The sequence below is a fragment of the Phascolarctos cinereus genome, unplaced genomic scaffold, assembly GCF_003287225.1.
Source record: "Phascolarctos cinereus isolate Bilbo 61053 unplaced genomic scaffold, phaCin_HiC Scaffold_4;HRSCAF=312, whole genome shotgun sequence".
Taxonomy (NCBI): Eukaryota; Metazoa; Chordata; class Mammalia; order Diprotodontia; family Phascolarctidae; genus Phascolarctos; species Phascolarctos cinereus.
In genome coordinates, this window is record NW_027555847.1 from 166767447 (window position 1) to 166793542 (window position 26096).

Sequence of the window (26096 nt, forward strand, 5' to 3'; positions counted from 1 at the left end):
AAATGTACTTTACTTTTTTTTTGAAAAACCTATTTTACATAATCAGCATAAAAATACTGCTGGAAACTTACCACTCGACATAGTTCTTGGACATCATGTTGCATGAAGCTGTCTAAAGTTTCCCATCTTTTAAAAGATAAAAATAAAATTTCTATTTTATGGAACTGTAGATTTAAGAGCTGGAAAGGCACTCTAGTCCAACCCCAGTATTTTAACAGTGAAGAAATTTGGGCCAATGAGGACAAAGTGGCTTGTTCAAGGAAGTGCAGGTGAGTGAGGAAGCAGAAGCAGGGCTCTAACCCAAAGACTACAAATCTGCCTCTGGATTTCTATCAGATTAAATCAATTTAAACTGTAAACAGAATTCAACAATAATTTGGAGAATTTATGTACTCAATTTATGTACAACTGACTGATATTTATGCTAAAAAGATGACCAAGTACACTTTTACAAAGTTGGAATGTTTAAATGCAGAATTTTTCCAGTGATAAAATTAAAAGAGCATTAGTCTATGCTATGTCCAAATTTTGTTTAGAAAATATCATAATTGAGATCCTGGAGATCTGAGAGAAATTAAAAGTCTATATAGCTATAAAATACTTTCTACATACAGAATCTACCCTAAGTCAAATATCACCACTTAAGATCCTGGTGCCTGAAAAAAAATTTCAAGTTAAATGGTAAAATTCAATGCTGTTAACAGCCATGGAGAAACAGAAACATGGAAACTGCCTCTGAAATTATGAATGATGTCCTTTTATTTTCTAAGGATCTTACTATCTATAGAAATATTTTTTAAGCAAATAAATTTTTCTTGGCATATAACAACCATAATAGTAGGAGAGAGAAAGGTATATGGAATTTCCAATATAGAAATCCAATCTACCCATGAACGACTCACCTGAAACTTGCCTGAGGATTTCAGAAGTGAACTATATAAAAATGATAAGCAGTATTTGAACCTAAATCTTCCTGAATCTAAGGTCAACCACCTTCTATGCACTATTCCATAGTCTATTTCTTAGTGAAGTTTGAGAAATTACAAATAAAAGATTTTATATGCAAGGCTCTTTACTGTTACTTTAAGGAAGAATGATGTATACATGAAATAACATATTAAAAATACAAACACCAAAAAACCAGCAGTGAATTCTGGAAAAATACACAAGGGGAAAAAACAGTTCAAAAATAATTAAGGCATTTTAATACACCTTGTGTCAAATACACCTTGTGTATCTGAATGTGTATTTTTTCTTCGTGAAATTGAAATTTCCTGAATGCTAAATGCAGAGTAAAAATATCAAGTTCCAGGTGCTAATTTTGTGAGATACTGTGGAGGTTAATTTGACGAGATTTGGCAATTGAATTACTATAATAGTGAAGGAGAGTAAGGAATCAATGGGATTGGTGATATTGTGAACCTGTGAGAAAATGGAAGGATGGTAAATTAAGAACATAGGCACTTAAGATTTTTTTGAGAAGCAAATTCTTTAGCCTAGATGTATAACAAAAAACAATTTTTATAGACTGTGTCAGGATATAGAATGTATTGCTAATTAACTGATGCATCAACAAAAATATTCAACACAAAGAATTCTAATTATAAATGAAACTGTAGGCTTCCATTACAGTATATTTTAAAAGTTATCTTTAATAAATTAACTTAAGCTTGTTTCTTCTGATTTTTGTATTAACATACTTATGATCTGTATACATACTCTTGTTTTGATTCCTTTTTCACTCTGTATCAAATTACATAAAATTTCATCAAATTCAAGCAACATTTACTAAGCACTTAATATTTACAAGGCACTGGGCCAGGTGGTGGGAATCCAGGGTGGAAATTATATAATCTTGTTCCCTTGGAGTTTATAGAAGGATAAACATTAACACAAAATAATTTAAAGCATATAAAAAGTAAATTAGCAAGAGGGATGTGAAAAGCTTAAGCAGTGGTACTGGACAAGTACTTTGACGGAAGGATTCTATGAATGAAGGTGAGGAAGGTGTGCAATGCAGACCCAGGGGATAATATATTCAAAGGCACAGAATATTTTATCAGTCATTTGTGTTTTAAAAAGTGGCATATTTCATCAATTCATACATTGTAGTATGTAGCAATTGAGCTATTCATGATTTGTCAGGTTACTTTCTACTTTTGGTACTAAAATGTGTAGACACTGTCCCTTTAAGCCTGGGTCAATAACAATCCCACATAAGGACCATCAACTCAAAGATGTGAGTATTTTTGTATCTCTGACTAGTCCCTATTGCTTTCCAAAAGACTACACTAATTTAAAATATTTCTATCAGTCTACCTGTTTCTCCACAGTCCTGCTGGCACAGAATCACGTATATATGAATGGTAGCATCCAGATTTTTTTCCATTTCACTTATTATTGGAAAGACATGGTTACTATTGTTAATCTACTTTTACCACTTAATTTAATGAGGAATAAAACTTGTACAGATCCCTTCTTGAATACAAATACCAAATTTGTATCAAAACTAATGGTGAAATTTTCATTCCAATTTTTTCATTTCCAGATATGCTGCTTTTCTTTTGTGTATACATCAAACTAGTATATTTTTTTCTGAAATTTTTCATTTAAGGCTTTTAGGATTTAAAAATTCAGATCACTGAGGTTCATAGGGAACTTGTATTAAATGGTGTCAAGTTTCTCTTCAATTATGATTGTGATAGCTTAGAAGATATGTCAGAGCAGTCCTAATGAAATGAGGCTAATTCCTTTAATTTCTTCCAACACGTTTTGAAAATAAACATTGGAATATAATAAACAATGGAATTGCTGCTTGAATCCCAGGCATATTACCCTATTTTTATTCATTTCTATGTTTCACTGTTCCATCTGGAGAAAGAAAACCAGTGTGGATTAGGGTTTTAAATGATAAACTGGTTGATGCACTATAATATGCATGCTTAAATCAATTTTAGAGAAAATTACCACTTTTAAATGCAAGTAGGAATTGGGTTTCTTCATACTTACCCAAATGATTTTGTTAGCTTTTTTGTTCCTACTGGTTTGTCACTGTGTTGTAGTTCATAGAAAACTCTTTGTAAGGCTAAAGGAACACTTTTTGATGAGTCATCACCTTCTGTTGGCATCATGTATACAGCCTAAAAAGAATTGTTTATTTAAAAGTTATAAAAATACGCCATTTTTGCACTCATTCCTGCCGTGAGAAATTTTCTGTCTTAAACACAAATATGCATTTTCTTCATGTACTGGTAATTTGAGGCTTCTCTATAAAAGTAAATATGTAAAAAATAATATTTAGGTAAAATCTAAGGTTCACCTTGATAAGAAAAAATTTAATATCTCAAAATGATACAATTTTATTCACTTTCAGATCATGCCAAAGCAAACTACAGCTCCTACAATTATAAGCTAATTAGAAGGTAAACAACCAAAATGAGAACATTTGAATCCAGAACATGTTGAAATATATGCCAACTATTAAGAGCTAAGGCTGATTAGCAAAATGCACTTAGTGATGATAAACACTGCTGATTAAAAAAAAAGGTCTACTTATGTGCTTTTTACATTAGATATTAAGATAGAATTTTTTTCATTAAATTTCTAAACATATTAATATGAAATATAAAAGGATGATGAACATATAGTTTATTTCTCAAATAGAAATCTGTGAACAATTACATAGAGGCATGGTTTGTTAAAGCTAAATCATATTCACTGTATTTTAATCACTTGTGTGATTAACAAGAACAATGACTGAATAAAGGCAAATTTTATGTTAATAGTCTACTAAAAGAATTTTCTGAGTATTCTTCTAAATGAAAAGGTACAAGACAAAAGAAAATGGAGGGAGAAATGAGATACACTTTACCTTGCGTAGCTGATTTGTGAAAAATAAAGTTTGTAACAAACTGTTCATGTAACAAGTTGCTCCCTGGTTCTTTAAACCAACATATCCTGTATGCTTCTTGGAATCCCACCTAAAAACAGTTTAAGGTTAAGGGTAAAAGCTATGTACTTATGAATGTACATATGTACACATGTACGTATGTACGCATGTGTTTTAACTATTTACCTTCATATTAAATATCACAAAACTCAGATACATATCAATCTCAAAATATTTACCTACTGCATAGGATGGAAAGAAGACTGATTTATTATCCACGTTAAAATGATAGAAGCCTGAGTAATTATTAGTTATGAAATTTACTACTGACCCATGTAAATGAGCATTGTATTAATGAAATCAAGGACAAAGGTTTACAGTGAGCTGGCTAGTTTTAGCATTTTGTACTCAAGACAAAAGCTCTAATCCCAGCCAGCTGTCATGGAAATTGGTTTAAAAAAAAAAGAGGCTGAAACAATTGATGAATTAGGGGAGCTATTGTAACTAAGGAAAAATACATGAGAATGCATGCCCTATACATAGCACAGGTAAAATCCTACTGTAACAAATTCAACTTCAAAGTGTAGCAAATAGAGATCTAGCCTCATCATCATGAATATCTGGCTTAAGTCCCACCTGTGACACATACAGTACTGGGCAAACCACCTCACCCAAACCTCCCCTAGAAGAACTGCAGTTTTACAGTTGCTGATTTCTATTGACAGAGGTAGATATACAATCTACAGATATGACATTCCCTAATATCGAGGAGATGAAATTAAAACAGAGCTGAATGCTAAAAATGAAGAAGAGTATTTTGAATACAGAATAAAAGCTGATGGTTTCCTGTCACAAAGGAACAGAATCCATGAACAGAACACAGGTATGGAAAGTTAACCAAAAGAATGCTTGGTTTAAGAAGAAAATGCGTCACTAAACTTTTTCTTCTCTTTCTTTTCTACTGGCTCCTAAGAGCAGGATTTTTAAAATTTAATTTATGGAATAAAACAATCATTACCATAACACAGTATAATTAAAAAAGGATGATTTGCACATGAAATTGCAAATCTTTTATGTACAACTTGCTATTCATTTTAAATATATAACAAAGTTATCGTGTAAAAAAATACAATAAAGAAAGGATTCTTAACACTTTTTGCATCATGAATCCCTTTAGCAGCTTGGTGAAGCCAGTCAACTTCCTTCTCCAAATGATATTACAAAATACACATGATAAAAGAAACAAATTATATTGAAAGTTATCAAAATATTTAAAAATAAAAGTTCACAGACATCAGTTAAAAACTTCTGTTTTTCAAAGCTCTGGGTGAGCACCCTTGGCCTGTGAATGCAGGGAAACAGGATATCTTTGCATGCCCGACAGGGCCACACAGTAGGTATGTGTTTGCTAGATTGAAGATTTTCAAAGTAACTGGTGATAAGTATTTGCTATACTATCATTCTGGGTTAACCAAAGAGTTTTCATTTGTGGGAGGATTAAAGCATATAAGGGTTGGAGAAAAGATTTAAACACTGGTCAGGTTTTTTTCTTTAAATTTTTGTTGGTAGTTTATGGTATAAAAACCAGTATTTGAGTAAGCCTTCTGTAGCAATTACTTATCTTGAAATATGAAAATAAGGAGTTCAGAGGAAAGCTCTGCTCATAATACTTGTACTAATAATAACTTTCCAAATACTAGTGGTAGGTAATATGCTTAATTTGATCCATGATCTCATAAATATGGGCAATATCTACAATGCACATTAACATATTCACATCTTCATACTCTGTAGGAGTAATGTCCTAAAAAAGGGAGGCATAATGCTGTGGAAATAATGCTAATTTTGGAGTCTACAGAACCTTGAATTTAATCTTACCTTTAATATTTAATAGCTGTGTGACCATGGGAAGGTATCACACCCATTTCTAGTTTTACAACTAAGCCTATTTGACAAAGGTGATCAAATTAAAGTATTTGTAAAATAACTTTGCAAACCTTAAAGCACTATATAAATCTTCCCTGTTATTTTGCAAGCCCTCCCATTTGTTCTCCATAGTGGATCTACTGCACATACTGATGACCTTCTAGGTCGTTTAACAATAATTTCTAACAGTTTCAGCATAGCAATTAGTCTATCTGCTTTGCTAGATGAACAACAAAATCAAACATTTCCTGAATCCCTTCTGTACTACTCCTTTATGTATGTCACTGTTGGTAATATTACACAATCTACATAACATGAATCTTTCTATTGTCTTTTGGGTAACAAACCACTGTTGATCCTTTTAAATTTTTTAATGTTCCATGATTTGCAGGTTCAGGAAGCAGCTTTCTCTTCTATTTAATTATGGGCAAAACTCATTGTCCATCTGCAGTATCTTCCCAAGATGAATGTGTTAATGGACTGTCCATCTAACTGCATGCCATAGTCTAAGTACAGGTAGAGGTAATCTTCAATCATCTTAATTTTCCTTTGTGATTTATTATCTTATTGAGGAAATATTCTGAGACTTGATAGCCTCAGTACAATGTCATTCATAAATACAGTATTGGGATAACTTCACCAGCAAAAGGAAATCCTTGTTCCATTTAGATGCTGGATAGGATACCTCTCAGCCAAGCACATATACTTGCCTTTTTAAATTTCACTTGATATTGATAATTACAAAAACACTGAAAAAGTTATTACTGTCATATATATTGGAGGAATTTTCTATGATCTTAACATATGTGTGAGATACATGCCACTGGTGGAAAGCCTTTGGGGCTATGTTTTGCTGTCATGTGCTTGTAGTTGTAAAAGAGGAAAGAGAGACAGACTTAAGGACTTATCTATGCTATAACTTTTACTTATTTGTGTAAGGACATGGTTTACTATAATAGGAGGTTTTGATGGATGTGCTTGTGAGTACAAATTGCATTCCATTCATGCTGTCTCATTCTGTGTAACTCTTATCCTATATAGGAGTCTATTTACATACGATGTTCCTCTCAAATCACTAAATAAATGGCCATCTTCCTTTGAAGCTATAATGCAGCATGGAACCCTGAGGTAGAATTCCTGAAGGCTATAGCTACAAAGAAAGTATGGTAGGCCCAATACCAAAATAAAAAGTCATCAAGTATAGACTTTTCAATGGACTATAAGTCTGCCATACAAGGAATGGGCTAGCTAAATCTGGAGAGGAGAACCTTAATAACAAATTAATGTTATAGATACTAATTTTTCAGTCATTCTAATGCTAATATGTTCTGATGAATCACAGAAGGATTGTGACCTGTGTCTAAGGATATCTCCACACCAATGAAATCAACAGCCCCTACAACTAGGGTAGTAAAGAGCATTAGAAATATAGCTCCTGTTTTATATGTTCTGATGGCTTGACTAAAGGAAACTTTCTTGAAGACAAAACTAAAAACTTACGCAACTCCATGGGGAGCATCTGCCTGTACATAGACTTCAAAAGTAACCTTGTCATCTTCTATAAATCCTTTTTCAGGATCAGTAACTTCCTACAAAATAGAAAAAAAGACTGTTGAATCTGTATAGGACATAACAAGCTTATATTTACTCAATTCTATTTTGTTAAAATTTATTTTTGGAAAGAGTAGGAATTATGAACTACATAAATTCTTTCCAAACAGACAATAGTTATACTATTGACATGTAAGTTTCTTTTAAGTAAGGATTGTCTAATTAATTTAATACCTGTTTGTCCAATAAGTAGCACCCTCTACCCTGAGTCACATCTTTGTTAAGCTTCAGCAATCCTGCTTTTAGTTTTTATTTTTGTAATATTTCAGTGTGCAGTGCACCAAGCAAGGCATAAAAGACCCATTAGACTTTTAAGAAATTACTCCAGGAATATACAAACACTACCAATACTTTAATTTAGTTCCTTAAAATGTTTATGTCAAACCAGTGATAATGATACAAAAGGCTCAAATATTAGTAGTTTTATAGAATCTGCAGGTACTACTAATAATGAACGATTCATAATTTCAGCTGTTTTGTTTTCCTGTTGTAGACATTAGCTACTGTTTTGTCTTTACCGACAATATAGTATATACATATTTCCAACTGGGCACAGCTTCATATAAATGTTTCCTTGGTAAACTAGAAAAACATGCAATGTCATTAAGAATTTTTGCCCATATACTTAACATCTTGATGCTAAAATCCAGAGTCATTTTATGAACAGGAATCATACAGCATTTAGTGAAATAAGCGATATAAAATCCAATTGTAATATATACTAAGCACATTGTTAACTTACACTCCATGCCATGAAATTGGAAAATCCCCAATCATTTTCTTTATGAAAGAATAAGTGACTGATGCGGCGGCTGAATGATTTTTCATCATCTTTGTAATTTATTATCTTCAGCACAGCTTGTGCATGACAAGACCATGACCTGTTTTTAAAAAGTATATGAAGATATGAAAGGCTCAGTTGATAAACTAATATATTTAAGACACCACCATAGTGCCTTAACACCTTACTTCATATATTTTAACAAACATTAATCAGTTTAAAAACCTGATTAAAAAAAATAAAACTTAATGCTTTTTCTGCCTTTTAATTTTCTTTGGTGAGAAACTGGTTGTACCAAAAACAGTTACAATAAGATAAAAAGAACAGTATCTGCTATTCCTGTTGTGGCTTTTAAAATAATTGGACCTGTGATTTCATTGATATAGAGAGTTGCTGGTAAGGAAGCTTTCTCAACCAGTGCAGGTCAGCAACTATTCTGCAACCTTAGAAAGTTGCCTGCGGGTAGCTAATTGGCACAGTGGATAGAGCTCTGGCCTTGGAGTCAGAATTATCCAAGTTCAAATCCAGCTTCAGACACTTGACACTTACTAGCTGTGTGACCCATGGCAAGCCATTTAACCCCAACTGCTTCACCAAAAAAACGAAACAAACAAAAAGAAAAAAAAAGTTGCCTGGGGCACTGAAGGTAAGGAACTTTCCTGAGGTCACAAAACCAGAAAAGGTCAAAGGGGAAATATGAACCCAATATGGCCCTCTTACAGCACTATGCTGCCTCTCTAAAAATTACTCTTGCAGTAAAAAACTTACAAGCTCATTGTTTTACAATAGCATAAAAGTTAGTTGTTCTTTAAACAACATAAGGAGGCCAGTTAGATGGCGCAGTGGATAGAGCACTGGCCCTGGAGTCAGGAGGACTTGAGTTCAAATTCGGCCTCAGACACTTGACACTTACTAGTTGTGTGACCCTGGGCACGTCATTTAACCCCATTGCCTAGCCAAAATAATAATAATAACAATAATAATAATAATCCCACAAAAGCATAAGGAAGGTAATAATGCTTTCAAATGGCAATGCCCAAAATATTCTAACAATAAAGATACTGATTTTAGGTGTCAATATAGTTAAATTTCAAAGGGCTGAAGTCAGCCAGCAAACTTTACTTTTACAATTCTCTTTTGTCATCTAATAAGAAAAAGGAATAAGGTGGAGAAGAGGTAAATAAGATTAATAATTACCATGAAATTGTAAGCCATTAGGCATACATAAAAAAACCACATAAAAAGGGTAACATGTAGATTATATGCTTCAAGTTTGCAAAGAAAAGTGAATAATGGAAACCTAAGAAAAATGCCTTCATGACTAATCAAATGCATGACCTAACCATCTTCACTCAGGTGATATGGCAGAATTTTGTACTGATGTTTAGAAAAGTATCATTTAATGTGATACCTCTGCTTGTCTATTTGAGAACAGAATTCTGAATTCAACTACAAGAACTTCAGCTAAGGACCAAAAGCCCCAATATTAAATTTTTGCTAGTCACAAGCAAATGTTTTGCTGGCAAATGTGCCCTAATTTCTCGTGTGTTGTGTGTGTGTGTGTGTGTGTGTGTGTGTGTTTAAACCAATAAGGGGCTGTATGTTGGGCTATAAATTTTTGGCACTAGATTGTATTCTTCTCTTTTGAATATTCTGTCTAAACTGTGTTGAAAATGAACTAGTTTTCTTGCCTGGAAAACTTTGACTCTAGAGCTAAAATGAATCTGAGAATACTTAGTCCTACCTCCCTGTTTCATAGATGAGAAGACTAAGCCTGGAAGAGATGAAAGGACTGGCCCCAATCACACTAGTAGCAAACAAATAGCAGAGACAGGAGATAAAAGCCCAAGCCCTCTGAAATCCAGATTGAAGGCTCTTTCCATAACTCACTATGCTGCACCTTGATTCATGAGCATGTGAAAGATCACCAAAACTAGGATGAAATAAGACCAGCATTTATCCCCAATCTAATGTGGATTATGTGGGGGTTTTTTTTGGTTTTGGTTAGGTGATGTGGTTAAGTGACTTGCCCCGGGTCACACAGCTAGTAAGTGTTATGTGTCTGAGGTCACATTTGAACTCAAGTCCTCCTGAATCCAGGGCTGGTGCTCTATCCACTGCATCACCTAGCTGCCCTAGATTATGAAGATTAAATAAGAAAGGCAAGCCCTTTCTCAATACATTTAAAAGGTGATATTATAAACATTATTAATAGTGACACTGGCCACAGAGATTTATGGAACAAAAATGACATTTGTTTTACAATTTTCTTTTACTATGTTCTACTGCGATGAGTCCTCTTCTGATCAGAGAACACATAACATTACATACGCTCTTCCCATAAATGGGGCACATTTTCTTTTCTTTCTTTCTTTTTTGTTTTTTTTTTTTTAGGCAATTGGGGTTAAGTGACTAGTCACACAGTAAGTGTCAAGTGTTTGGTCTGAGGTCAGATTTGAACTCAGGCCCTCCTGACTTCAGGGCCGGTGCTCTATCTACTGTGGCACCTAGCGACCACCAAACGGCGTATTTTCCGCACTCCTTAATTTAAGCATGCCATTTATAATCATCAAGTTATGGGCATAAGAATGAGGAGAAAAGTGGACTTGTTCCACCTTAGAAACTTTGAAGAAGTGCTTTTACAAAACACTCTAATGCATTTCCTCATTTATGAAATGAAAGGGGTTGGATTGTACAGGGTTGGGGAACCTGTGTACTAGAGGCCACTTGTGGCCCCTTTTAGCTCTACATCCAATGATCTTCTGTAATGAATCGTAACTTTCAGATATGCTGTTTTATAAATTCACAAAATGTGAACCACAGATTTTTCCCTGTTCTGAATATTTTTTGGAAATTAAATGAATAACATTTTCAATACAACAGGGGATGAGGAAGATATCCCAAACATTAAATGCCACTTAAATATCCTGCAGTATGCTAGAAAAGGCCTGGGTTTGACAATGAGAAGTGAGTGCTAGCCCCAGGTCTATCACTAACTAGTTAGATCACATTAAGGCAAGCTGTTTAGTCTCTCTGGGTTTTAGTTTTCTCACTCATAAATAAACAAGCTTCATCAAGATGATTCCCAAAGTACCTTTCAGCTTTTCTTTGGATCTAGGTTGCTTAAAAATGTAGATATTTTTATCTACATTTGTAAAAAATGTAAAAAAACAAAACAAAACACCATATAAGAGACAAGCTAGCACTGTCAAATCATGAAGTGGTTTCCCCTCAGAAGATATTAAATGAATATAATAATGCTAAAGGTATCTAGCAACCTAACTATAGACCTACACAGAATAACCCTTGACTTCCTGGGCTAGCAGGGGCTAGGAATAGCAGGAATTCTGCAACTGCCCATATGAGAGGCATTTTATTGGTTTATGAACTGAGGATACAACACAATTAGGGCTAGAACTTCATAAGAATACAAAAGTATGGTAAACAGAAGGACTAAAGAGAAATTACTTTCCACATTTTCCAAAGGGAAAAAAAAGGCCTTGTATTAAATGTATCAAACATGTTTAATGAAAATTTAATTAACATTGCTATTTATGGTTTTATATTGTCATTATATTGTAAGTCCCTTACGTGGAGTCAGATTCAGCATTGCATTGGAGAAAGAATCCTACGCTTTTTTGGTGTGGTCTGTCTGGATAAAATCGTGGCATCACCATGATCTTCCATGGAAGATTCCGTACAAAACATGGAGGACTAAGGACTGACTCACTCAGCCTGCTGAAACGTTCAACTGTAAACTGAAAGGTTGCTTCTGAACGCCAGCTGGTATCTGTAAGAAAAATGGTCAGGAAATCAGAGCATATATGAATACTAAAGCTGATAATATTCTTCAACTATACATATGTAATTCTAGACAACAATAAAATGCCAGAAATACAAAAACATACTACTTGTTGGAAATTCATTGGCCAAACCATTAATGATTAACATGAAGCACAATGATTGTGAGTATAAATTGAGTCCCAACCACTATAACAGATTACTGAATGTGTAACTCTAACAGATTAGTAAATGTGTACTCATGAAACCTGAAAATGGAAACAGAGACAGTGGAAATTGAAGGGACGACAGAAAACATCTGTAAGTTTTTCAGTGAGTAACCATATTCAAGGACAATGAATGGCTCCTTATTGAACTCAATTACCCATAGTGTTGAGAATATCTATTCAGTGCAATGGAAAAAAAACATTAAATTTCTACTGTTTATTTTAGTTCACTGACAGTTCAGATGAGCAAGTGAGGGAAGAAAAAAGGACAATCTTGAAAATTAAAGATGAAATTATTTTTAAAAGCAAAATCAAAGATTTTGAAAATGGGCCCCATATATGGCAAAGGCCCAGGCAACTGGAAGAAAAGCTGAGATGAACACATCAACTGTTTTCTGGTTTATAAGGGGATGCAGAAGAGGTAATATAGAATGTGTGCTTGTCTTCCACCTAGTTAAGAATTAATCACCTCCAGGTAAATAAGTACAGATTTTTGTTTTGTTCGGTTTTTTGTTTTTTAAATAACCAGCCCCATGCTCCTAATAATGGAAGATCTTCAAACACCAATATATAGCCAAACAACTGACATTACTGCATATGAAAGGAAGAAAAAACTGACTTTAGAGTACTACGGTATTTTTGGTGTACGTATATTTTTGGTGTTCAACTGAAAAGTTCCATTAGGTTGTTAGATGATGGCACTCATTTTCAGAATCATTCTGGGAGAAAAAAAAAAGGACATAGGCTTTTTTGTCTAATTCTGGGCAAACAATTCATCTTTCCCAACAACATTGTGTCATGAAATCTAAAAGTTCCCTCTGATTTTTTCTTATGGCTAGGATAATTCATTTTTTAAAACCTTATCTAAAGCCAGGTCTTTTCTCTTCCTTTGCATTAGACTGTTAGAAGATGGTATAAATGTAGGATTTCTTGGGGAATCTCTTTTAGTGCTCTCTTGAAAAGCCTTGGCATTAAGGGCTGAATTTTTAAAAATCTACCAATGTCATCTCAAACATATTCAAATATCTTCTCATTAAGAGTTAAAAAGTCAGTGTTTTATACACTGAGCAAAGAGCCTCTGATTTTGATTTCAAGTTAACATAAAACTTATTTGCATCATGAGTTAGTTTTTTATTTAAACAATAACCAAAAAAGTAAAATGTATACTTCTCTTATGCCTCTGAATAGGGAAAATGTTTTCCCATTTAATTTTTTTCCTCAGGGATATTCTAATTTGTGTACACAAGGGTAGAAAATAGCCTACTACACCTTAGCACCTATTGGCAAACCCTTATTATTCCAGTTGGTGTGCCTACTCCCTATAAACATTATAATTTGGATAAATATCTTAATAAAATCACTCGAGTATGATCAACTATGATGTTCTCAAGACAAGTGACACTGTAAAAAACAGGCTTTGTAAAAATCTCACTCAACCCACTTTCAAAACCTCTGAAATGCAAAACGTGGCCTAAGGAACAGCACGGGCAGAGAAGCATGTGGATTGAAATATTTTAGTTCTTCATGTCCAGTAGCCCAGAGTCAGGCAATGATGAAATGTAGAAACTCACGACCTGTCAGAAGTGGGTAGGGTGGACTGTAGGAAATCAGCTGGGAGCATAACTGATTTCCCAATAATTTGCTATTTTTAAATCTACAGAAGTTTCCAAAGTTCACTAACACTTGAATTTGTTCTTGAGAAAACACGTCCATCAGTTCTCACAAGAGGGTAGTATTCTTTGCCATAGATAAACAGAACTATTAAAGGCACACTAATTTTTGATAACTTATTTCTTTCCCCTCAAAAGCTATAAGATGTTTCAGAGTTTTTCCCTGGTTAGATACCAATGATTTTCTAAAGAGTACAACTATTAAGTAAGTCAGAATAAGTCTTAGCACACCAATTCTTTTGTAGAGATAAAGAACCTGCTATAAGGGGAAAGGGTGGGAATTATTCAGGTTAATACATCATAGAATGCTTTATGGAATGAGCCACAAAGCAGTCACATGTGATGACATAATACTCATAGCACTTTGCAAAACCTCAATACAATGGTAACACCCATAGACAGATGAGGCTTAGAATGTTACTAAGAGCTAAGGAACATTCTCATATCTGCTCTAAACATTACACACAATTCTAGAACTAAAAATTAAAGTTCAAGGTATTCCCCTTCACAACAAATAACAATATGCTGTTTCTATTGCTTTGTACATAGTAAGTGTTCTATAAATATGGCTAAATAATGAACTCTTATGTCTAGACACTGCTATGATTTTCAATAAAAATATTAGCAATATCCCTAAATTACTACTATTTATCTTACTGATTTAAGTACTGATTGAGCTTTTTTTTTTTTAACAGTGTATTTTAACAATTATGAGCTATGGAAAGGAACATTTAATACCTATTGCTAAAATTATTATATAAAACTATATAAAAACAGATTCAAGGCAAAGCATGTTTCTAACCCCAATGGTCTATTTTGACAACTCAGACTACAATATACCAAACTTTGATGATACAATACAAATTGTATGATAGTTTAAATCTCTATGATTCTTTTCATGTCCAAATCTGGAAATGCTCCTTAGCTGGTTGGTTGTTGTCCTTCAACCTCTAAGAGGACCAATTAATATCACTACATTAGAGTAGAGCAGCTGATCACATCGATACAAGCTCAGAGTGCTCAGGTCAAGCACAAATAGTTCATGTGAACATTTGGGGTGGATTCTCTAAATTTGTGCATCTTGCATTTCTTTTGGGAGAAATGCCCCTAAACATAACTTGCCAGAAGTGAGACTCCAGTAGATAAATAATATATTCTGGTCACTCAAAAATATTTATGATTATGGACCTATGACACTGCAACATGATTTAAAAATGAAATGGTAAAGACTGAGATTTGTGGTAAAATCTGCCGCCCCAATTATTCATTCAGCATAGTTCTGCAGAGGTATGATATACCACTACTGAAAGATGGAAAAGCTAAAAATGTGAGATAACTGCTTACATTCGTTTATAATTTTTTTAAACGAGGGAACAACTCCAGTGGTTCTCAACTGTTATTTAGGCAAGTCATATTGACCACAGAGTATTCTAAAATAAAGGCAGCACCCCTAAAATGAGATCTTAAATAAAAATCTGATTTTATTTTGTACATTTTTTTAAAAAAATGCTATTTTAACTAAATAAACATGCTTCAGACACACACACACACACACACACACAGAGTAGGACCCTAAACAAGTTAAATAATCCAGTAAAGTGGGGAAATTTATATAATAAGGACATTAGTCTATTCTTGGCCCCAAGACAGAGCTCTTAAGATAGGGCTCACTTAGTACCTATCTAGTCCAAAATGTATCTGGAGTAAAAAAATCTTTTCAGTGAAACATCTGACAGAGGATTTATTTGTTTCCTCAAGGGATCTCATTAAACTTCCCAAGGTGGATAGCTCTGCTTTTTCTTAATTTAATCAAGGTTTAATTTTCCTCCTTGCAACTTCTTGTTCAGTGCACTTAATTCCTTCAAAATGATCTTTATATGGCACATGATCTCAACTGCATTGGCTGCCCCATCTGGATATCTCCAAACTGTCCATGTCTTACCTAAAATATAGCGTGACCATAACTGAACACAATACAATTATATTCTGGCCAGAGAAGAATGCTGGAGGGCTATCTTCTTATTCCTAGAAACTATTCAGGCTATGATCAAATATTGTTAACTCACTGACCTCCAAGTTCAGAAAAACCTTCCATCTTTTTCATCTAGTTATGCCATTTGTCTAATAATTATGAAGCTAAAGTATAAGACTTTACATTTATTGCTAACCAAAGGAGTCTTTTATTTGATATGCCCTACATATGTCACTTTTTAAAAATGCATGTTACACTTTATTGCATTTGGTTTCCACAACAGCCTTAGTAAAATTGTCTGTTCGAGGGCAGCCCCTTGATCAGTTTTAAATCAGAAACTCAAGATGATCTATAATCTAACATACATCCCACACCCATGTACTTTTCCTACACTTAACACTGAAAACTCCAGTCTTAGTAGTTGTGAGCAATCTCTGTACAGTTATCTAATAAGGGAGAAAGGAAGAATATTGTCCCATCACTAGATCAAGTATAAAGGGGACATCCAAGGATCTTCTCCCACTCCCATCCCCCCTTGTAGTTATATCCACAGCCTCAGGGATGAGGTAGAAGGGAAAGAAGAGTAAGCAGAAGAGTAAGAGGTCCATCTTACTTTGTAGTACCTGGGTCCTAAGGCATAAACTCCCTGAGAGTGAGCCTGCTTTTCCAACTGCTTTTGTGCAGACAGAAGTCTTTATGGGACTAAAAATGAGATTTACCAAACATATTCAGGTTTCAAGAAAAATAAAACATATATTTAGGCCAAAATATTAACTCCTGAATTTACAGAAGGGTAAAAATCTTCCTCAAATCTCAGAAACTCTCACTGATGCTTCTGCCTAAAAGTACATTTATACCTGTACTAAGCATGTAAATAGTCCAACTTCCCCCCTCCTTTTTTTGTGAGGCAATTGTGGTTTAAGTGACTTGCCCAGAGTCACACAGCTAGTGAGTGTTATATGTCTGAGGTCACATTTGAACTCAAGTTCCTCCTGACTCCAGGGCCGGTGCTCTATCTCCACTGTGCCATCTACCTGCCACCCTCCTTTTTTTCTTTTTAACTGTCAAGGGGCTGTTTTACTGTGTCAAATACTGCAATCTTTTTACCAGAGTAATTACTGTCATATGCAATCCAAAAAGCAATTTTAATACATCATGATCTATAACAGGAATTTTCACACTACATGTGCCCGATGTAAATCTGACACAATTGGGAAGGAAAATTCCAGATTTCTATCACTTTTGCAAATGTCACCTTTGGGAACTAGATGGATAATTATTATGTAATTGATACTGAATGTTTAAAAATTGAAAAGCACTAACTTTGATATATTTTATCTCTTCTTAGCAATGCAAGGATCTAAGACAACCCCAAAAGACTCATGATGGAAAATGCTGTCTACATCCAGAAAAAAAACTATGGAGTCTGAATGCAGATCAAAGCATATTATTTGTTCTCTCTTTTTCTTTGTTTCTTTTCTCACGGTTTCTCCCATTGTTCTAATTTTTCTTTAGAACATGATCTTCCTAAAGATAAGTCACCCTGCCATCCTCCTATTAAACTCAAAATGGTACCAAATTACCTACAGGCTAAAATAGTATGCTGCCTGCCCCCATCACTGGAATTCTCTTCCTCTGCCTCCTGAATTCTTTCATTCAGGTCTCAGATAAAAAATACCCCACCTTCTGCAAAAAGCATTTCCTGATTCCCACTAATGGTAGTTCCTTCCCCCATTTGACATTATTTCCAATTTATCTTGTATATATTTTATTTGTACATACTGGCTAGCATGTTGCGTTTGCATCCCCAACACTTCTCACAGTAACCACCACATTGTAGGCACTTAAGAAATGTTTATTGACTTGACTAGGTCCATTTCCCCCCTACTATTTAGGCATTTATGTAGTTCTTTAAGGTTTGCAAAATCATTTTATCCTCACAGCCACCCTTGGAAGTATATGCTATTATTATTCCTATAGATGAAGAAACTGAGGCAAAAAAAAATTATCCCACTTCATGTTGCTTCCAAAACAAATGTTCACTTTTTTCTCCACTAACTTCATGAAAATCTGATTATTCCTTCTATTCCAACTCTATTAAATAGAATTGACACGAAAATTGTTTTTGTCTGATGTCAAAACACTACAATGTACATACACTAACAGAATTCTTGCTACACTACAGGCATAACTCAATTACATCCTCTTCTAAACAAGAAAAAAAATTAAAAAGAATGTGAAAGATGTGAAGATAAAAATAAATCAATAAAGTATTTTTTACTTTGCAGTGTGTGATGGAGAGCCATTCTTTCCTCCTTACCTAAATCTTTACCTTCTCTCACTGCTACATTTAAAGCTCATTATGTAGTGTCATTTTCTTCCTAACATAAAGACAGGTTTGAACTACTTACAATGACCTGTTCAAAAGACCATTGCCAAGTCCTAGTAAATGATCCATAGAGACAATCCTTTGCTAATCTGGAATAAATTCTCCACAACTTTTTATCTGATATGCAATCCTGTGCAAGTTTGTACCCCAACCCCCTTCTAGTAATAATCTCTATTACAAAACTTCTTAAAGGTATGTTTTATACACTAAAGATAAGGATAAGAAATGGGCTCAGCTATAATTAACCTTTTCAAAATTTCAAAGAATAACTTAAATTGTTACAACTGAAAGAGATCAGCCCAAACTCCATATTTGCCATGCTATCATCTTACAATTCCTCTCACTCAACCTCATCTCAAAGATTCCAAACACCTAAAACCACCCATCTTAAACAGCACACAAAAAGATCTTTGACTCAAAATGCTTCATTGTCAGTTAAGGACAGGAGTGTCAGCTCTATTTCATCTCCCACTCCTAAAGAATAGCAGTGTAATTTCTAACAATTCAGTAACCTTTATCAAAATTCCATTACACACTAGAAATGCTCTTTAGATTAAGTTAGAAATACAGGTATTTTACTTCTGTTGTTTCCTCCTTCACTGTAGCTCTACAAAACTCTTAGCATATAATCAGTTTAAAATATAACAAGCTAGAGTGGAGTGCTCTCTTTGCTCCTGCACCTATACCTTCTTAATAAACACTGGTTAATTTAGACCAGTTTTCTGGATGCCTTCTGTAAAAAGTCTCTTTTGGCATTTCTGGTGATTGAAAGAAAAACACCAAAAATCCAACAAAAAACCATACCCACACAATTGTCCTTTTCTACACAGGGTTGTAAGTGCACTCCACAGGTAATAAAGCAGCGGGATTTAGACCACGCCTTTTTACCTTCCTCAGATATTGCCTCAGCCAGCTGACAGGGGATAAACCGCACTGTGAGAGAATTCTCAACTACTGCTGCAGTTTCTCATGGAGGCTGAACTTTTGGCAGGAGGTCTGAACAGCAGTCCTTCTGGTGATGCAGCCCGAGACTGATGGTTTCTTTCAACTGCCCCGTTACTCCCCTGGGAAGGACACAACCCTCATGAGGATTGATGGACTTGTTTTTGACAGAACATGGTTTCATATTACACTGCAAGATTCCAGGGACTGCACAAAATTTTTACTGGCTGGTATCTTTTTGGCTTTGGTGGGTTTTTTTTTTTGCCTTTTCCTTTTTCATTTTAAATTCACTGGTCATAATTAGCCAAACTATACAAGCTTTTTTTATGAAAGGGAAAAAGTCAAAGAGGAAAGTGGTGTACAAATGATATGAATTCATTATGTTTGCTTCGATATTAAATTGTACTTCTGATACTATTGAACTAATTTGCTTCAAAAACTGATTCTTGTATAACTATATGATCTAGGGAGGAAATGTATCCTTTTATCTAGAGATAGTGTGTAAGAATGGAGACTATCTAAAATTGGTTTTATACCTATATAATTAACAGGGAAAGTAGTAACTAATCACCTATATGCTAATGTATTAGAAACACAATGGAAAAACCAAGCAAGCTCCAGAGATCTAGATATTGTTATGCTATTCGAAAAGAAAAGAGCGATAGCCTATGCTTCACATTTTGAGCTCACATTCTTGCTGCTATGAGTGAATGGAATGTTGCAGGCATGAAATAAACTAAGCTGCTATAAATTTTTGGTTTTAGATATTCCCAAACTACTAAAGGAAAAAAAAAGTCAACTCAACACATTCAACATGGAATCCACAAACTATTTTGCAATTCAAACCATAACATGCCAATGCTTTTTAGACCACACTGTATAAAAATTACAATAACTCTAAAGAAATGTAAATAATGATAAATCACCTTCACAAATCTACTTACCATCCTCCATATCTTCCTCTGTGTTATTATGTCCATCAGCCATTGCTACATTCCCATTGATGACAGGATTTTGTGTAATTCTTGGTGGATCATCTGTATCTCCAGCTTTGAAGAGGGGGGAAAAAGAAACTCAGTATTTTAACTCTGAAGTCTTCACTTTATAAACAACTCAATAATGGAGCCATATTTAAGTACTTTTATTGGAGGCCATAAATTTTCATAATAAAAACACTTACAAATGGTTTTAACAAATACATTTAAAAATTATTTCCAACTGATCATCTGAATGTTAGTTTTCCTTTGGAAAACATGAGTACCTTTTATATTTCCCTCAAATACAACCAATTATCAATATTATTCAACAGAAAGCTATGTCTGCGTATAACAAAAACACTCAGTACACTAACATAAGGATACACTCCTAAAAATGAGTTCTAACCTGGATCTGTGAAAAATCAAAAGAAAATGCTATCAATCTTACTGTTTTCTGCATTTAAAAATATCATACTAAGAGTGTAATAATAAGCTTCACCAGATTGCGAAAGGGGTTGATGACACACAAAAACTTAAGACCCAGTTTCAAAGGAAAACATATCATATTCAGGTTTTATGTAAACTAAATTATTTTGGGGGATAAAGGGAAATATATTCTATATTGGGGCTACAGTTTAAAAATCTACACAGACTAACAAAGAATAGTATCTGAACTATTGTTTTATTAACAATGGCCATTTTTTTTAACATTTTACTCAACTATATTATATATTTACTCATGTAAAAAGCACATTTTTAAAAGTAATCTAAAATAAATCTAAAGTAATGTCTAAAGTAAATTGGCTTTTTTGTAGAACCTCAACTGGAGCTGAGGTTCAAGGTGAAAAAAACTTCCCTTTACAAATGCAGATTGGCATCTTCTCTAGTTTTGTCTAGAGTAGTTAAGTAACTTGCTCAGGATCAGGCATAACATAGCAAACAAGTCAGTGGGAGGACTGCTTTTTCTGGCCCTAAAGTTAAGCTCTTTATCCATGATAGTGCAGTTGTTTCCAGAGACAACTTTATTAGAGAAACCTAAATTCAGAACAACTATAAAATACCAATGAAAAATGGAGCAAAAAACCTAGTTAACTTAAGTTGAATGCTTATAAATACACCAAGAAGCAATAATATTATAACATAATGACATATCACTCACTCACTCTCACACACACACACACACACACACACACACAATTTTACATTTATATCACTTGCTCTTGATAATACAATGAGGCAGTTTTTCAGGCGTGTCCCACTCTGAGCTCTCATTTGGAGTTTTCTTGGCAGAGATACTGGAGTGGTTTGCCATTTCCTTCTCCAGATCACCTTACAGATGAGGAAGTGAGACACACAGGGTCAAATGACTTGCCCAGGGTCACACAGTAAGTGTCGGGGGCCAGACTTCGAGCTCAGTAAGATGAGTCTTTTTGACTCCAGGCCTAGCACTCTATCTGCTCCCCTTACAATGAGGCATACTAGGCAGACATTACTCCTTTTTTGCATATGGAAACAGATAATAAATATGTAAATTAATTTGCCATTAGAAAACTAGGACATGAAGATAGTTCTACCTGACATGTACATACCATGCTCAACTTCCAAAAAGTTTCCATAGTGTTTTGTAGTTTTCTTTGAAACCACTACGGGAATATTACTTGCATTCTCATTTGCCAAGAGTCTTATGCCCAAAGAGGTTAAATACCACAGTATCACCGTCAAATTTTACAGGACATCCAATTCATGATTGCATCTGTATACCATACAAAGTAAAGAAATGTGTGCTTTTATTGGAGTTGGGGTAGAAAGAGTAGAGACTTAGATGCTGCTTTAATTTGAAAGCAAAGAATATATTTTCAGATTATCTGGTGTCATCAAAAAACTTGCCACTTTCATTTGTGAATTTAAAAATGAGATCCCTACAGAAGACTAAAACTCCTATGTCAACACATGAACAATGCTCAAATACTGACATGAAATCCCCTCAGACTACGCTTCATTTGAATTCACAACAATCTGCACCCATCCCTAATGGTTTACGAATGTCAAATACTTTCTCTAACAAAAATTTCATCTGCAAATTCAATGTCCCATTATTATTTATAAATTATAAACAAGTCTTTTAAAACTAGATATATCCATTCATTATCTGTCTCTGCCATACACTTTGAAGATTATTCAAAGAGCAATGACATTCAGCACCATGGACAGCATCACTTTAATACAGGCTTGCCAGTTTCTTAGGTGACTTTCCAGCACCAAGAGAAAAAAAAAATTCTTTCACAATATTACTACTACAACAAAGTTTCCCCAATTTCACATTATAGGCTCTCCATTTCCCAAGCTACAATTATCCTTACACCTTTAATGTAAATGATTATAAATTATTTGAATTAATTTGAAGAGGAAGATAATGTTTAAAAATACATAAATGTATCGTTTTCATGTGTAGTTTGATAGTTCCCACAATTATTTTAAACTGAGTAGCAATGCACCCCTGACAAATGATTAAATTACATTTGTATCAAATACCACGCATTTATAAGACTATTGCTAAAATAACTTTCTTGACATAACACAAAATTTTCTTCTAAGGTCCTCTAAATAGTTATCACTAGTGTATCTCTGAAAACTTTATCATTTCCACTTTATAGACAAAGAAAACAACGGCAGTAAAAGTGCACTGTATTTGGAGTCAGAGGACCAGCACCAAAATTCCAGCTCTGTCTCTGGCTACCTGTGTCATCCAATTACCCAGGGTCACTTACTTAGTCTGTGCCTCAGTTTCCTTATTGCCAAAATGAGGGGGTTGAATTCAGATTACATTACTTCTCAGGTACTTCCAGTTCTAAATCTATGATCCCATGACTGAGACAAAAGAAATGAGACTGTAAGGAATTTATTCAAAAATTTGTTTGATGGGATATTGTTTTACATTTTAAAATTATATTGGTTCTCCTTTGTTTTATCCTTCCCTGGTTTACAGTATTTACAATCTCATTTATAGTATTTATAGTAGGTAGAGTCCTTGAGAATTTGTGTAGTAATTATACCTAATTGTTCTTCAAAAATTTCTTTCACAGTGAATTATATTTTCTTTTTCAAAAATCTTAAGACATCTTTTTTAAGATCTCTACTTTGTCATTTGAGTGTTTTCTGTGGGTATTTCTTTTGTATCCTCAGTTTTGTTAACAGAATCTACTATGCATAGTTATAGTTTAGTTCTTATTTCTGGTTTTGCTGTGATTTACTTTGTTCATTTGCTACTTTGTTGACAGGATTTTCTGCCCTTTCTTTAAATCAGTTTATCAATTTTGCTAGTCTCTGAAGAAATAGCTTTTAGTTTGATCATTTCTATAATCTTTTTGGTTTCTAATTAATTTGCTTCTAATTTTCAATACTTTTTTGTATGTTTCTTGGGTTTGCTTTTGGTTCTTAAAAATCAATGTTCAGTTCATTATTTCTCTCCTTTTCTAGTTGTTTATGTTAATTTTTCCATCTGAGGAAATTTTGGTGTGGTTTCATCATTATCATTCTTTCACAGAATTACTTCTATGACTTGTTCTTTAACTTTACTGTTCAGTCTCAATTTGGGCCTGTGACTTGTAAGGCTGATTTCCATAGAATTATACAGTGTTAGAGAAAAATCAGGAAAAATTTCAGGAAAAATCTAGGCCCAACATTTTACCAGGAAAACTGAGGCTTACAGAAGTTGAATGACTTATTTTTAGTGAGTCAATGCCACAGCTGGCATTAGAAGTCAGATGTCATTTTTAGTTCAGGATCCCTTCTATTACACGGTTTTACAACCATAGTTCCAATTTAAGAAATCAGTGAATCTCTTCACATTTAACACATATTATGGGCATTCACGCAGATATTTTACAATAAAAGCTACTGTTCTGGTTTCTCACTGCTGTGTGGTAGTAACTTTGGATTCACAAACACTATGCCAGTAGGTATAAACTTTCTCAAGCTGGAAGGCTTATAGTAAAGCCCAATAACAGGACTAGACTGGGAGAGACTCATCAACAAAACTATAGCTACCAACATGGGTAGCTGATAAAACCACAGCCCTCTGAAGACTGAAGTGTATTTGAGCATTTTAGGAGAGGCAAAAGGGCATCTTTTATAGAACAGTGAATTTGGAAATCAAGAAGACCTGGAGTCAAATGTTGCCTCTGACGGTTATTACCCTGTGATCATTAGAAAGTCACTGAACCTAGCCATAGGCAAGTTACAGCTAGATGTACATCCAGACTAAAATCTGTATCTATGAGAGTTATTATGCTGGGCATGCTGACCTATGATTGTGATGAGATTGTGTGGCCAGAAGCCAGCTTCTAATTAATTGGAAAGGAATAACAGCATTTAGCTATTAATACAGCTTTACAGTTTAGTTAGTACTGGGAACTACTTGCTCAGGTAAAAGCAAGAATGGAAGTTTCAATCTGTCTTTTAGCTTCTGTCTCTACCATCTGCAAACTGCTCTTTCCAAGGTTGTTAATAACTTCCTTAAAAAAATGGGTTCCCTGGCCTCCCCTCACCCTCTGGGTAGCACCTGACATTTCTAGACTACCTCCTGGTTTGGTATCTTCTCCCTAGCTTCCTGTGATACCTTCTGATCACACCTCTATTTGCTACCTCATTATCTTCCCATCTAATAACAAAATAGCTAGCATTTATAAAGCACTACACAAATATCTCATATTGTTTCATTTTATCATAACAATCCTAGTAGGTGGCTTTGACCTTATCATTCCATGTCACTACTTCATCTCTAAGACTTCTAAGCTGATGTTCCTTTCTTGGTGTAACTTCGTTCAGTAAGCTTGGCATGATGTAAAAGGGCTCTTCCCTACCTTTTAGTCTTCCCTAGTACATACACTGTTCAACTCAAAACCACGCAACACAAATTCATGGAGTCTAACCTTTACCAAAAGAATTGGGCCTCCAATTCTTTTTGACAATAGCCTTTTGTAGACTACACCCTTAAAAGTTTTATTTGCAAAAAAGTATCTATAATGTTTTCGAAGATAACATACATGTATTGAAAAGTAATACCAATTATAGGCTGCACCCAGGCTTTATACACAACAGATTTGGGAGGAAAAGCATATCTTAAATTTAGATTTAATTAGAAGTCTTAAAGATCTGTAATTTTATTGGTATAGGATTCCCTTTTTTGTGCCAGTTCATATCGTATCTTTAGAAGACTGTGGAAAGAGCACTAACTGGATTCAATGGATGTTTAAATCCAGCCTCTGATGCTTACTACCATGTGACCTTGCGCAATTCACTTAACCTCCATTAACTTCAGTTCCCTCATCTGTAAAAAATGAAAGAACTGAAATAGATGTGGTCTCTCCTAGCTCTAGCAATCATACTTATCATCCATGGAATCTTTAATATCATTAACCTTTACTTTCCAGGTTAGTCTCTATTTGATAGACATGAAAATGTCCACCATCATCTTAAATCCACATATAAAACTGAACCTATTACCTTTTTTCTCACAACTGGATGACAGTTTTCTGTCATCTATTTCTGTCAAACTTAAGGCTCTACATAGAAGCTCTGACTCCTTTATTCATTGTCTCCTTTCATCGACAATCTGCTAAGTTCTCTACAGCCTCACATGCAACCATTAAAAAATAATGGAATTTAAAGTTAGCTACAACCTTGGCCACCATAAAATCTTACATTTTTTAACCATGAGTAATGCCAAGCAGAATGGAGCTACTTGTTGCATAGAAAGTTAGTGCCAGAGCACAGACTAGAACCTATGCCTGACTCCCTGTGTAGAGTTTTTACTTACAGTATATTCCTATGATAACCATGGTCCTGGCCCTTATGAGATGTCTGGGTTACCATTATCATAGTCTCCTGCACAGCCTACCTGCCTGAAGATTCCTTTTCCGGATCAGACAGA

The 26096-nt window shown here is 34.4% G+C and overlaps 1 protein-coding gene across 3 annotated transcripts in view; it reads right to left on the reverse strand.

The window, feature by feature from the left end:
* The window catches only part of USP7 (ubiquitin specific peptidase 7), a 96310-nt gene that overhangs the window by 25537 nt on the left and 44677 nt on the right, over positions 1 to 26096 (reverse strand). For all 3 annotated transcript variants that reach the window (XR_013485972.1, XM_078152770.1, XM_020972929.2), the window contains exons 2-8: positions 20132 to 20236; positions 11799 to 11997; positions 8169 to 8307; positions 7316 to 7404; positions 3872 to 3980; positions 3010 to 3140; positions 72 to 126 (exon numbers count right to left, since the gene is read on the reverse strand). Coding sequence is in view for 2 of the 3 variants with exons in the window: in XM_078152770.1 (XP_078008896.1) it covers positions 72 to 126; positions 3010 to 3140; positions 3872 to 3980; positions 7316 to 7404; positions 8169 to 8307; positions 11799 to 11997; positions 20132 to 20236 (827 nt within the window). In the remaining variant the exon portion in view is untranslated. The remainder of the gene's footprint in view (positions 1 to 71; positions 127 to 3009; positions 3141 to 3871; positions 3981 to 7315; positions 7405 to 8168; positions 8308 to 11798; positions 11998 to 20131; positions 20237 to 26096) is intronic.